Source organism: Liolophura sinensis, chromosome 7, assembly GCF_032854445.1.
Source record: "Liolophura sinensis isolate JHLJ2023 chromosome 7, CUHK_Ljap_v2, whole genome shotgun sequence".
NCBI lineage: Eukaryota > Metazoa > Mollusca > Polyplacophora > Chitonida > Chitonidae > Liolophura > Liolophura sinensis.
Genome location: NC_088301.1, coordinates 47,989,798 through 48,004,393, shown reverse-complemented (window position 1 = coordinate 48,004,393; position 14,596 = coordinate 47,989,798). Strand labels below are relative to the sequence as shown.

Below are 14,596 nucleotides of genomic sequence, written 5' to 3'. Positions count from 1 at the left end.
AAGTGGGCGTAGCGAATTGTTTTCACCACGTTACTAATGAATTCACACTGGCTCTAAAGAGTGTGCCATATTCACTTTTTGTGCACAGGTACACATTACAGAAGTACAGCCAACAGCAATTATATTTAGGTGTAGACGAAGTTGTGTGATATTGGTGACATACATGATTATTGGTTTACAAGTCTCACCTTGCAATTCCGCATTTAATTTAGTGAAAAAAGAAAGGAAAAACATAGGTAAATGTATTTTAGATACAGTATTTAAGGGTCAGTCTATTCATGTTTAATTCATTTTATGTTTTTCCCCCTTTTTAAGTAAAAGTTTTGAATCTGGTGCAGAAAGGAAGAATTTATAGAAGAGTTGTGGGGGTGGGGGCAAGAGTACAAACACACCATTTCATTAGTTACATGTGCATATTTCACAAAGTCATGAAAACTGATACAGTGAATAACTCGCTTACCTCCATACTCATTATTGCAAATGTGTAGGCTTGAATTTTGAGTTATTACTTTCTGTATAATAAACATAATTGGTCGGCATGTTTCTTGTGCGTTGCAGGCCAAAAGAACCTTGAATAGTAAGAAATATGGAGTGGATCTCATTTGTTATACTCATGCTCCAAATACAGCATTACACAGTTCAACCAAAGTCGATGGTAGGTACTCATTCAGTGTGTTGCAGTGTGTCTTGTCACAGAAATCAGCCATGGGATTTATCATAAAATCATGAATGATAATGTGATTGTCTGCAGGATAATTTTACCTTTAAACGATTAGGTACTATACGATAGTTGTTAGATTTATGTGAATTGTCTGATAATAGCTAAATCTATGGAAACATTTCCTCATTAGGAATTCACCCTTGGTAATCTGATATTCATAAACACCAGTAAAAACATAACTGGTTCATTTATTTGTATTTACTCATTCCTACGTGTAAATCAGCAACATTATCAAAATAGTGTTTTATTTTAAATAAATTTTTCTTTCAGATACCATCAGATATTTATCATTACATGACAACAAATACATTAGGTATTTCACTGGGCATACCAAAAAGTGAGTATATTTTTATTGTGTTGATATACCAATATTCATCTACTCATGTCTGTAACATGATGTATTAGAGTAAACTGATCTTTTTAAATACTACACAGTTTCAGAAAAGTTGAGGAAATGCATGTATAAAATTTGTTTGAGGACAAAGTGGATAAGCCCATGTTTTCATTGTGTTTGAACCCGGTTTTCATTCACAGGGTAGTAACTTTAACGATGTCTCCTATTAACGACACATTCCTCTCTGGCTCACTTGATAAAACAATTCGTTTGTGGGATTTGAAGTCACAAAACTGCCAGGTATGTAACGGGGTTTTATTGCAGTTTAACAGATCTTTGTAAAAAAAAAAAAAAGTACTTTTATTTTAGTCACAGCTGTGGATGTTAAATTCTTTCATTTCTGTCTTGATGGTAGTGATCATTTGATGATAAATCTGTCAGATAGTTAGGAAAATATTAGAACAGCAATTTAATATGCTCTATTTCTCATTTACTACATGTATAACATGTATTGAAAATTGCATCTATTGTTTGAATGTAACAAATTAGGTTACGTATTCTAATCCTTCTTGGCCTTGGTAAGATAAGAGGAGAAGATTGCGGTTTATTTTATAAAAAGACATTTTGAATGGTGAATCTTTCATGAATCAGTGATATTGTTGTTGTCCTGTTTTGTAACCTTTTTAAAACATTGTTGATTTCCAGGGGTTGATGCATTTACCAGGAAGACCAGTAGCAGGGTTTGACCCTGAGGGATTAATATTTTCAGCTGGCATCAACTCTGAAAGAGTGAAATTGTATGACTTGAGATCGTTTGACAAGGTAGGGGTTCAACAAAGCAGTCATATTCCATATTTCTGTAATTTCTAATCTACTTTGTTCAGGTGTAATTTTATTTGTGTATGGTTTCTTTTTACCATATTTTAAAGTCTTAGTGTCCAGATTTCTTATTTATTCATAAATAGTTACCCTAGTTTATATCAGTTGTTAAACTGAGTTTTAAAAAAATATTTTAAAAGAGGGCACAATAATCTGAATGGGACTTAAAATTATTTTTTCTGCCAACTTTCAGTAGTCTTTGCTAAATAAAGTCATACAAGTCCAACCGTTGTGAGATGATAGCTTCACCGTTTAGTTCAGTGTTAAAAAGCTACAAGAGTGACAAAGAGCATGTCAAATTTCTCTACAAAAGGGTTTGCTGTTCTGCACACGGTTGTAAAAACAGGTTGTGCTTCCTCTCCGGCTGTGTATGGGAAGGTCTGTCAGCATCCTGAGGATAGTCATTGATATCTGCCCTGGAGCTCTGCCCGGTTTCCTCCCACCATAATGCTTACCCACATCATATAAGTTAAATATTCTTGAGTACAATGTAAAACACCAGTCAAATAAATAAATGAAAACAAGACGTTGAATGACCCTAGAGTTTTTTGCAAGTTTTTTCAAGTTTACAGAAGATTTGAGCCTCAGGGACCCATGGATTTGTAGTACGAGATGGAACAGCCTGTATCTTCTCTTTGTACAGCTGAAATGTACAAGAGGAATACAGCTGAATTCTACAGATATGGTACTATGTGAGCTACAGTCGACTAAACCCTGAAGTTTAAGTGACCTGTAAATTGATAGATAGTAAACCTTTGTACACTAAGGAAGACATCCCAGTTGTACATGTATTTACATTGTACACGACTAATTTCAATGAATTTTGAATACCTTGAGAAATACAATGAAATTTATTATGAAGCAGACAGAGGGAAAGAATAGTCAGTAGATGTTAAATTTTAAGATTAACACGCGAAAGGTACCGTGTAACACTGGATAAAACTATAGCTTATCACTCCATATTGCCTGTGTTGTTGGTAATAGTGGACAAAGATCAAATTCCACGTTAGAAATCTAAAGTCTGACCAGAGATGTCAGTGTCATAAAGCGAAACTTTTCCCCATCATCAATCAGGGCTTCAGATTGATTCAGTGGTATATTTCGTTCTGCGTAGCTAGAATCCATCTCAAAAATGATATCGTTTTGATAAGAATTCCCTGGTTACACAACCCAAACAAAGTCACCTGCTGAGCGGTAACGGGCAGCAGGCTTGAAATTGATTAGGGCAGTTAATCTGTTGATTTTGGTGGATTTAAAGTCCTCCTGGTCATACACTGTTTAAACAGGTTATAATCTTTATAATTAGGACCAGTAGCTAAATCTGGACACTAATCCTTTAAGTGTATGATAATCAAGAATATAAGAATACATCCGTATATTTATTTTCTTTGAAATTTGAAAACAAAATAATATACATCAAAGCTGAAGATGTTGTCTTAAGTACATGTGTTGTAAATTATAAAAATGGAACCACATCACTTTGTTGTCTCACTGTGTTCTTACTGTATGTAGTAGTTTGATTTAGAAGTCATGACATTCCTGATTTTTGGATATCCATTTGACTAACTACTAGGGGTTTGTATTCCTGCCATTACAGGGACCATTTACCACCTTTAACTTGCCACAAGAAAAAGATTGTGAATGGACAGGAATGAAATTTAGTCCGGATGGCAAATTTATTGTCATTTCAACGAATGGACAAATTATTCGCCTCATCGATGCTTTTCATGGAACTCCAGTTCATTCATTTACAGTGAGTTCTAATTAAGCAATTTTAAATGTGGGGGAATTATTATCAAATAAAATCCTTCTTGCACAATACATGTACATTTGATTGCTAACAGAAGCGTTTCTTGTGATTTTAATATGTTAATACTGGGAGGTGGTTAAAATGATCGTCATTTGTTCAGTAGAATGCACATGGTGTTGGTTGAGTCTCACCTTAGGACAATGAGCCTTTTTAAAGATTCCATTCCCTATTCTGATTTGAGGGATCTGGTGGCAAAAAGGCATTTGACACAACCATGTAGGTGGTTACATGTGGAAAAGTTGTCACATACTTGCCAAAGGCTAGTGGTTTAATCCCACTTTTCTGATTTTGCCCATAAGACAGACCTCCATTTTTATGACTACATGTACCTCATTAGACTAATTAAATTAATGAATATGTGAATTGATGAATGCTGAGGACGAAAAATTAAATTGTAAATACCTGAAAGATTTCCCATCCTTCTCGCATACAATATTTTGTTTACATACTTTTTAAAGTAGTAATGAAGTTTTATTGGCTCTTTTTGATTTCGTCAATCACCTTTATTGCAGGGTTTTACAAATAGTCGGCAGATCCCACTGGAGGCATCATTTACACCCGATTCACAGTTTGTCATCTCAGGTGAGTTGATGGAAACTTTTCTTTTTTCTTTTGTATTTTTGAAATTTTATTTATTTATTTTTTTTTTCTTTATTTAAATTAATTTTATTGGTTTTTTTATATTATAATTTTTATTGTCACAGGGTCATCTGATGGCAAGATGCACTGTTGGAGTACAATCTCTGGTAGCAAAATAGCCATGTTGGGATGTGACCATCCAGGACCTGTCCAATGTGTGCAGTTTAACCCACGCTTCATGATGCTAGCCACAGCCTGCACTAATATGGTAAGAAACACTGTGGATTAGATCTGTTGATTCAGAATGCGTAGATCAAAATACCCATTAAAATGTTACAATGGGCAATTTTTTCTGTCAAACTTTGGTAATATTGGGAGGTCCCCATGATGGATATATCTGAAGCGTAAAATTTAGAGTGAACGTAAAGTCAGCCACTAAATCTGAATTAATTAATAAAGTAGTATTCCAGAAATGTTCTAAAAATATTTTTAAAATTCTACACTGCTTATCAACAAAAGGAATTATCAAACAATCGTCAGTACCTACCCACTTATTTGGTGACACCATTTTGCCATGTTGTATCTATCCAGAGTGACGTCACAAAACCTAGGAGCTCTCCTGTACCACCAGTATTAAACAATGTGACGATGAGAAAATACAAACAAAAACACCTGACACCCAAACAAAGAGCCTCAGCTCTGTGTGTTTTCAAACGGCATATATTTCTTTTACTTTAGTGCTCGGTCACGGGGATGTTCGTGGACACATGCGTCATGTTTGTGCAGTCCTGCTCATCCTTGCCCTGCATCAGGGAATTTACCCGATCCTAGCAGAACCTTCTGATTTATAACAGACTCTTTCATTCAGATTTTGGGAAGATATTTTTGAAATAAGTCTGACCTTGCTAAGGAAAAATAATGCAAAGTCACAATGTTTTTCTTCAGGCAATGTCTCTCCCGAGGTGGCTTTCCTGCCAGCTCACCCTGACAGGTTACTGTGGTATCCTACCCGACATGTACCCATTGTGACACGAGCAGCCGTTTTCAGTTCCCTTCTCATAAATGTGTGGTTCAAAAGTCACCAGTTTAACACTTAAACGAACTACAAAATGCAATTCATTGCATCGATATCTGTCTATACATTATAAGAAACCACACTGACAGTTGAGAGCTAATAGGTTTTTTGACATGACAGCCAATTATCACATGACGGTTTTAGCGCTAGTGATTGGCCAAGTTCATAAGGGCTTCTACAACATGGTTACTCGGAGTGAATTGTCTGTCAGTGCCGTATCCCCAATATCGAACTTAATCTTCTTGGCTTCGGAAACTATATAGAATTTTTTACATATTTATGATAAATATGTACTGTATCCTTTGTTCTACGCATATATAGTGGCAGACTTCATGTTCACTTTAAATGACCATTTGACTGCCACAAGAAGACACTGTATATGTACACACACCTAATGACTCCTTTTCGTCATATGACTGAAAAATTGTAAGGCGTAAAACTCCAAACATGCGCCAAACATACATACATGTACATATAAAGTACCATTTGGGAAGTGCAGTTTCCCTTATAAAAGGTTAAAGTCTCAAGCTCACATCCAGCTTTTGCTGATTTAGCCACAGCTTTACAGACTAGTGTTTGGCAGACTGCTGTGTTTTCCTGTAGTCTCCCTAAAGATATATTTTTACTTACGAATAGTAGATTTATGTATTTCACCATAGGTATCCATGAGCAGATGCACACCAGGCAGACGCAGTGAATACTCACTGGTTTATTTTGATGATTGTTTTAGTTTGCAGGCCTAGTAAAATGTCTTACATTAAACGATTTACATGTAGATAATGGGAGTAAAGATTTATAAAAAAAAAATCACTAGTTGTTTTAGATAAAATGTGACAAATAACAGATTTAAGAATACAATCCAATTGAATGCAGGTGTGTCACATTATGGCACCCTGATGCAATGCTCAGAAACATGCATTGATCAAGCTTACCCATAATGTAACACCTATTACATAAAGGGCACCTGTACCTGTTAAAGGCAATGTAATAAAATCCTGTAATATGAACTAATTATACTACAGTTAACAGGTGTTACCCATAATGTAATGATTTATGGGTTTTCCCATACAGGATTTTATGACACTACAGGCATCTACAAAGCCACCCAGTATGATAGCTCAAACTCATCAGAGTACAAGATCTTTTTCAGTGGATATGGTCAGAAGTTTGTCTTTAATTCCCTCAACATGACCCACATGATTCTCAAACAGTGAATTATTTCTTGTTTATTTCAGGCATTTTGGCTTCCATACATGGATGAGTAGTGCTGAACCCATTTCATTTGCCATCAACTAACCTGAATTCATACTTAAATTTAGTCACATTTTGTACATTTCTTCTGTTCATCTTGTACTATACACATCCTCCTCACAGCATTGTGCATGTATGGGAGTTCTTGTACTCATTACTTCTGTCACTGTTTCTTTATTATATGTGAAGACATATTTTGGCAGCATATTTTTTTGTGTGTTGACTTTTTCACCGGAAAAAAAATTCCTCTTTCGAAACCACCAAGCCTTTGAGCAAAATATTGTACATGGACTATATTTCTGTTTCTTTATCAAGAGGCTATCACAAGTAATTATCAGTAATGTGTGTTAACCATAAATGAAGTAAGATATGTTGAAAGCATGGGAGCATAACAGAATTTTGTTCTTGCCAATTTCTGTTAGATTCAAAAGTACTTTTTGAGTGCGCCCAGTGTGTTAACAACATAGTTCTGACCTTGCACAATAACCTACACATTACTGACCTGACTGTCAGAGTTCATATTAAATGCAGTCGTAAGCTAAGTTGATTGTTACTTCCATGTCCACATTTGTAATAAAAATGTGTTGCCATACTAGGCATTTCTAGTCAACTTAGCATAGGTTTGTTTTGTGGAAAAAGCTTATGAGTGTGTCCACTGGATTGCCCAGGTAGTTGTGCGCATATAGTGGAATCAATTTGTGAAGCAGCTGGCCTTATGGTCAACCTTTTCTTAACGTCAAGACTTCTGTTAGGCTAATTCCTCAAAAATTGCCGAATATACACCGTTGTAGTTTGGTGCAGTCAGTTATGTTAGATGCAAGGGAACTTCATTGAAGTGAGTAAAGGTGGAGAGAAGGCAACATGTTGCAGGAAATTGAGAGAAGTGTAACGTTTTACATTTATGATTATATATCGTCCAAGAAGGAAGGTTTTTATTTTTGGAAATTGCTTTTTCAGATCTGCAAAAGTAGATCATCCATTTTTAATTGTGTGTTTTTTTTTGTATAAACAAAGCCTGTTTGAATTACTTATAAACACCTCTGTTTACTAGTTCACGCTGGTATGGTGAGAAAGTTGTATCATATGTGTATATACGTTTGTCTTGTAAATCATCTGAGGATTATCCTGATAGTATTGTGTTTCTGCATGAATAAGAGTGTAATATTTCAGTTTTTGTCAGATATGTTGTTTTATATCGGAAGATACTTCCCATACATCTCCTGAATGGCCACTCTTTGGTAGCAGGAACCTGCCACATTGTAATGGTTTGTTTCTCATCAGCAGTTTGACATAAAATACATCTGTTTTCATTGTGTAAAATTGTATGTTCAAAAGTTTTACAGGTAGACAAGCCATATTAATATGAGGCTGATCAAATTGACATTTAGTTAAGATGCTAGATATAACAGGAAATATCCAAACTGTTTTCATAGAAACATATCTGTTTACCATGAATAAATTTTTACATAAACTAACATGAATAGGCTCTGAGTTCTAATTGTATCAAGGTTTTACATATTTTTTACATTGTGAAATAAATTTATATTCTTGATTTCTCATGATTAACCCAGAGATAATGTTAAAATTAGGTAAGCTTATATGATCAATGACCTCTTTGGTGGCCTAATGATTAAAAGCACCTGCCTCGAAGTCCTGAGACCTGGGATAAAACCAGAGCATGATCAAACAAGTGGTACTTATTGCTGCTTCCCTTGGTGCTCAGCACTGGGGTGTTAGAGAACGGAAACTGGCTGGCCCTGTGTATCATGGGTGGAGTGTCGTATCTGGTGCCTTCAGTATGATAGTTCTGTGGTGGCGTGATGGACTTTCCCTCTCTGGACTCTCCCATGCCACAAAACGACACAGTATATGTACACACACCTCTAATAACTCCTCATCGTCATACCATTGAAATTTTGCGACATAAAAAAGCAAGCATTGTTCTGGCAAATAATTGTGTTCATAATGCCATTTTTCACATGTCAGCATGTATGGTTATTTTTCCACATAACTTTGTAAGATGGGGCCTCCAAGAAGGCGAAGGGAAGGATGATAACAGTGTTACCGTCAGCTGCTATCTATGCTATATCACTATAAACCCATTGCAAACGCATAAGATTTCTTAAAAATGCCGTATACTTGGTGCAGACTTGCATGTGCAAAAGTATTTTAAAAATGGTGTCTTAACAACTCAAGCGTGTTTGTACATTTATGTACAGATACTGTGAAAATCTATCAACTGGATTGTGTATGGAATTCGACACAAATGCTCTAAAATTCCCAAGCTCGAGCACTCGGAGAATAACTGCGGTCGAGTCTGTTAAGTGAGGGAAAACCAGATAGCACCCAGAGGATGACTGTGGTCGAGTCTGTTGAGTGAGGAAAAACCAAATATCACCCAAAGGATGACTGTGGTCGAGTCTGTTGAGTGAGGGGAAATCAGATAGCTCCTAGAGGATGACTGTGGTCGAGTCTGTTGAGTGAGGGAAAATCAGATAGCACCCAGAGGATGACTGCAGTCGAGTCTGTTGAGTGAGGGAAAACCAGATAGGACCCGAAGGATGGCTGCGGTTGAGTCTGTTGAGTGAGGGAAAATCAAATAGTTCGTGGTGGAGACAGCATACTTCATAGTAAAGATGGAACATGCAATATTCGCCTCACTGACAATGGTTACTACATCATACAGATGAAGGCACCATTCTTAATAGCCAAGCATTCACGCCGCGTGGACTTCATAATGACCAAGTAAAGTGATATATGGACAACGTGATCTGTCCACCTTTCTGAACGAGACCTCTACGTTTTCAAAGACACAGTAGGCCAGCCTCGTTAGGCGTGATGCACGTAAAAACTCGGTAGTCATGCCAACAGTTCAGAAAATTTTGTTCCAAACAGTTCCTCACTTAATGCTTACGAAGACGTGAAATAATACATCTTTGGTTACCAACATTGACCGCCATTTCCCAAGCTTATTTATATTAGTGGTAACGTAAATGCGTGGCAAATGATATAAAATTACCCCCCAAAACGTGCATTTCTTAAGGAAAGTAAGGGTAATGAATCATTACTTCTGGTGTTTACTGGTCGTTTCTCTGAAGGATGTCATCTTACCTTCCCAAGAAACATCAAAACATCTTTCTAAGATTTGAAGAACTCACATAATTAGGCAACATGAGAAATTTAGCCATTGGGGGGAGTTTTAGGTCTTTTACAGTGTACAGGTATACAGAACACGTGTGCTTAAGACTATGACGCGATCGCAATAAATAATGAAGTGAACTATTGCTGTACGCATTTCTGAAAGACTATTCTTACAGATGATACAAAAGTAACGAAATGTCATTGATATTGTGACCAATATATGGGGCCTACCTTTTGATGTCATATTGTTCAGGTCATTGACATTATAGTGAGTGCTGTGTCTGCGTAACAGTTGTCTAAGGTATTCTGGCTTCATACCGTGAAGATACAAGGCCAGGAACAAAACGCCGTTCAAGATATATGTAACAGCCTGCATGTCGTAAATTAAAGCCAGGTGCAGTCTGTGGCAACACGATCGACAAGAATTACGTGGCTCCTCCCAGTTCCCGGAAACTCAATTTTCCCTTCTATTTGCTTTGTTTTCTTAGTTGTTAATATTCGCAATATTGAGTCTGTAGGCCTGTTTGGATAAGCGCAATGCACAAATGGACTACATGTGCTTCTTTGAACTTCCGACCTGAGTTCAGTACAGAAAAATTAGGCTTTTATTTAAGGATTACAAAATGGAAATTATTGTAATTTTTCTTTTATTATTCGCAAGTATTTGGCCTATTCATGAATTGCATTTGTCAGTTATTACCTGCGGGCTGATATGTTATAATTTCATATTGCTACATATGTAACAGTGTGTGCTGACATTGCATACCTTTAGTACATGTAGGTCATCCCTGTCTTGGATCATATAGTAAATGGATGAATGCATGGGATTATTCGAACCATATGACGCACGCGCAATACTAGGTTAAATTTTATCGATTCGTTATAAGCTTTTCATAATTTTAGATCACTGCAATTTACGAAAAGGGAAAGCTCTTCTCTTTAGGACGTGCTTAAAATTCGTGTGACGCCATATAAGTGTATCCACACTTCCATAGTACATCATTAAATTGGGGAACAATCATTACATGATCTTCAGACCATGAAGGTCCATCATTCCTTAGGATTGCTTCTGGCGTGTTTTGGCGTTTGGGCATTCCCAATAGATGAAGTTCCAGATTTCCCAACAGGTAAACCTTCTGTAAGGATTTCGTATTTTCATTATAGTTAAAACGATAATTTATTTTAAAAAGAAAGAGAATTTATGTGCCGATATCTGAATTATAGTTTAATGTTTGAAACCTTCACACACACAGCTCGGTCTTGTCTTCATGATGGCTGCATAGAATAAATTTGTTTGTTATTACGTTTAGAGAGCATTTCTCAAATACATGACTTTGCATTTCCATGTAATGCTCTAATATGTCTAATATATAATTTTGCTATGTGTTCAAAATTATAACTGGTTATGATTGATTTTTCTGACCAAGGTTGCGAATATGAAGGAGCGCAATACAAGATTGGCGACAATTTCCATAAAGGTTGTGAGGAAAAATGTGTTTGTGTGGAGTTTAATGGATTCCCAGTTCCGAAGTGTTCGCCGATGTAAGGCTAACCATATTGTTATTGTCATTACATTTTTTAAAGAAATAATGATTTTATCACTTTATCATTTAAAATCGCACGTTACTCTATGGGAAAGACACAAACCAAGGGAGGTATAAAATCGAGGGGGTTGAAGCTTGTTAAAAATAACAATTTGCTTCTAAAATTTCTCTGCATAGGCCATGTTATATTATTTGTTATGTGCTTGTCTTTTTTGTCGAATTTGATTGAAATTGTGTGGCCTATTCTTGAGTGTTGTGACGTTAATTGCGACGCGAAAGGTTTTCAATGCATGGATGTATACCTCTTATTTTAGACGCATTGACGTTCAGTCTCGTGTGTAGAAAAATTCATAGTAGGCCTATCACAGAATAATGATTAAATGTTTGTATAACATTTCTTAATGTGTTGTGACACAATATGCCCTGAACTTACAGGAGGGGCAGATCGTTATAAAATTTGGGAGTTGGAGGAGGGTTGAAGCAGGGGAAGTAGTATCCCAGCCAATCAGGCGAGGGTCCAGGTGCCGCTTGGTCTGTTATTTGAGGGGAGCTCCCCTTGGGCGAAATTCGAATAGACTTGTAATTGATTTTTACCTTTATGTCATGTCCGTGTTTCCTTGCCTTATTAGATAGCACTGCAATCACGAATCATTCGCTCAATTTCACCAGGTGTGAACACACTGACACCCTCTGCAATATGATTCCGAACGTAAAGGCTGACCCTGAGAAAGGAACGAACTGCTGTAAAATACGGGATCCAGCTTGTACAGGTATTGTTCTTTCTGGAACACGAATCATTATATATCAGTTCACTCCACAGGCTTGACAAAGACTACAGAACGGAGAATTAAACTACAGTAGCGACAACAGTGTGGTACTTAGCTTATGTAAATACTTATAAAAAGTAGCAACGTAGACACCCTCTAAAGCAACGTAGCATAAACAGAATTAGAAGGAAGAAAATGCAGTGATGCCAATAGCAATTTAGCAGACATCACTAGTTTAGAATTACTCAAAATAATAAAGTTGTGTGTTATATCACTGTCTTAATATATGCATAAATCTTAATGTGTGAGTTACAGAATTATGACCGAAAAATAAATTTTCCTCCCAACTATAGAAGTGCTAATTTAGCTCATGTGTCCAGTGATGTCGTGTGTTCAAATACACCTTCCGCTGAATTTGCTGCGTATATTTTGGTGAGAAGTGAATTTTGGACCTGCCGATGGGTGGAAGTTGTAAAACCACCAAGTGTCAGCAAGCATGTATAACCTGTTGAGATCAATATAGTTTTCATAAAATACAACGGAATTTTTACCACATTTGACAGATTTTTACACTTTACAAGCAGAGCAGTTTCCCTTTTTCCTTGATTTTGACTGTTACATGTGGGTGTGATTAAGCACACTCCCATGACTACAGGAGGTGTGTAGTGTTTGGGGGAGGAGGGGCATATGTTCTTTGTGTGTTTTGTATTGTATATTGAGCGTTGTGTGTTTTGTATGGAATATGTGCGTTGTTTGTTTTGTAAACACGTAGCGTAGCATCTAGTTATATGTATAATAATGACGAATTCAGATGTTAGTCTTTGCACCAATATGTGGGATTGTCATGTGATGAAAATTAAGATTTACATATTTTATTTTTTTACATATATACAGATATAGCGTGTGAAATTTAGAATAAATACTGGGTTTTTCTTTTCTTCTGTAGATTGTGTTGTTGAATCGCCAGTGGACTCTGGCAACGTTGTTCAAATTCCAGCTGGTGAAAGGAGAACACTTGAAACAGAGTGGTGTCAATGCAACACAGACTCCTCTGTTAAGTGTGGGTAAGTATATACATTATCACAAAGATTCAGTTGACTGTAATGTCATGCAGCATCGGCCAATCAAACACCATTTAACATACACCGATATCCTCTACTTCTGCGTTCATTTTGAATCTTTCATTTTCTTTATCTGCGTGACATTGTGATTATTGGAGACATTATACCGGTAGTATTAATTGTGAGGATCAGTTTGTTTATACTATATACACGTTTGTGTGCTTGTAAGACCAACAGGCAATTTCTGGTAAATTTAAGATTTTTTGGAGAACATATCCATCTTCATGATACCACTGAAGTTGTGTCAAACATTAGAATTTTAAACAATCCGCTTCTTACTGCGGGCTCACGGTGTATTTCAGATGGAAAATGACATCCAGAAAAATAAAGTTTCAGGCGAATGTTCAAAATATATTCGTCCTTTTTCCCTTCAGGCCGCTGGAGGAGTTACCTGTGGAAGAAGCAGCAGCTGAGGAAGTGAAGTAGTCTTTTCTGCAGTCCCATACATAAAACACCCAAGATCAGAACTCACTCAGTGATATTTCTTTAATGAAAGAATACATCCAACAGAAATCTGCGCGTAACTTTTATAAGAGGACATATTAACATACCTGTATTTCATTGGTCTATTGGTTTTAAACTATAGCTAAATATACAAGTATAAACGTACTGTAGTTACATCGCGACCTTAACCTCAGTCTCCATCCTCCTTTGTGGCATGAACATCATAATTACCTCACCATTTTACCATTTCACCTGTATAGGGCTTCTACCTGATAAAACGGTAATAAACTGAATGGTAAACGTAATTGTATTTCTTTCTTTCTTTCTTTGTATGTTTGTTTGAGTTTGTACAAGGGCGGCCAGCATTATGATAGGAGGAAACCGAGCGATTATTTTATAGGTTGTGTTCTTTATTCCATAGCCAGAATAGAAGCTATGTCAGAAAGTTTGCCAGGTATTAATCCGAGGGCAGTGCATACCACAGGAACATTAAAAAGCATAATTTTTTCTTTTGTGACGTTGCACAGGCGAGATATCGCTGTTCAAAGTAAGAGGAAAGACGCACATCGAGACAAGCGAAATTTTTATAATAGGTCTACGCGTCTGTTTCCGATGACGTCACTCGAACCATGTTTGTCTGTTGACCATATATGCGTCTGGTAGCCTGGCACGAGTGACGCGCGATTGTGTTTCCGGTTGCTGTACTGCTGCGCAACCCATGACCTCGTTAGAATTCCTTATTCAAAGTTGATTTATTGAGTTACCAAGCATCCCTCTTCCTCAATAAGCTCTATTATATTTGTCGTCTTTTCTTTTAATGTGGTTTTAGATGAGCAGACTTAACGTCTTGTCTCCGACAGAAAGTTCCTTGGTATGATTCTTTTAAAAGCTGGCTCATTTAATACATTAAAATTCAGTAATACTGATACG

At 36.6% G+C, this 14,596-nt stretch overlaps 3 protein-coding genes across 4 annotated transcripts in view; 2 read left to right on the top strand and 1 right to left on the bottom strand.

Annotated features, from left to right (window-relative positions):
• The window catches only part of LOC135470161 (emerin homolog 1-like), a 238,355-nt gene that overhangs the window by 7,980 nt on the left and 215,779 nt on the right, over positions 1–14,596 (bottom strand). The window lies entirely within an intron of this gene.
• Positions 350–8,119, top strand: LOC135470160 (WD repeat-containing protein 82-like). The gene is made up of 8 exons (XM_064748939.1): positions 350–655; positions 992–1,058; positions 1,256–1,355; positions 1,761–1,877; positions 3,532–3,687; positions 4,257–4,326; positions 4,449–4,591; positions 6,634–8,119. Exons 3-8 carry the CDS (start codon positions 1,272–1,274, stop codon positions 6,661–6,663), a joined length of 600 nt encoding a protein of 199 aa, XP_064605009.1. The 5' UTR covers positions 350–655; positions 992–1,058; positions 1,256–1,271; the 3' UTR covers positions 6,664–8,119.
• On the top strand, positions 10,715–13,959 carry LOC135471897 (uncharacterized). The gene is made up of 5 exons (XM_064751315.1): positions 10,715–10,917; positions 11,218–11,332; positions 12,004–12,104; positions 13,048–13,165; positions 13,597–13,959. Exons 1-5 carry the CDS (start codon positions 10,830–10,832, stop codon positions 13,646–13,648), a joined length of 474 nt encoding a protein of 157 aa, XP_064607385.1. The 5' UTR covers positions 10,715–10,829; the 3' UTR covers positions 13,649–13,959.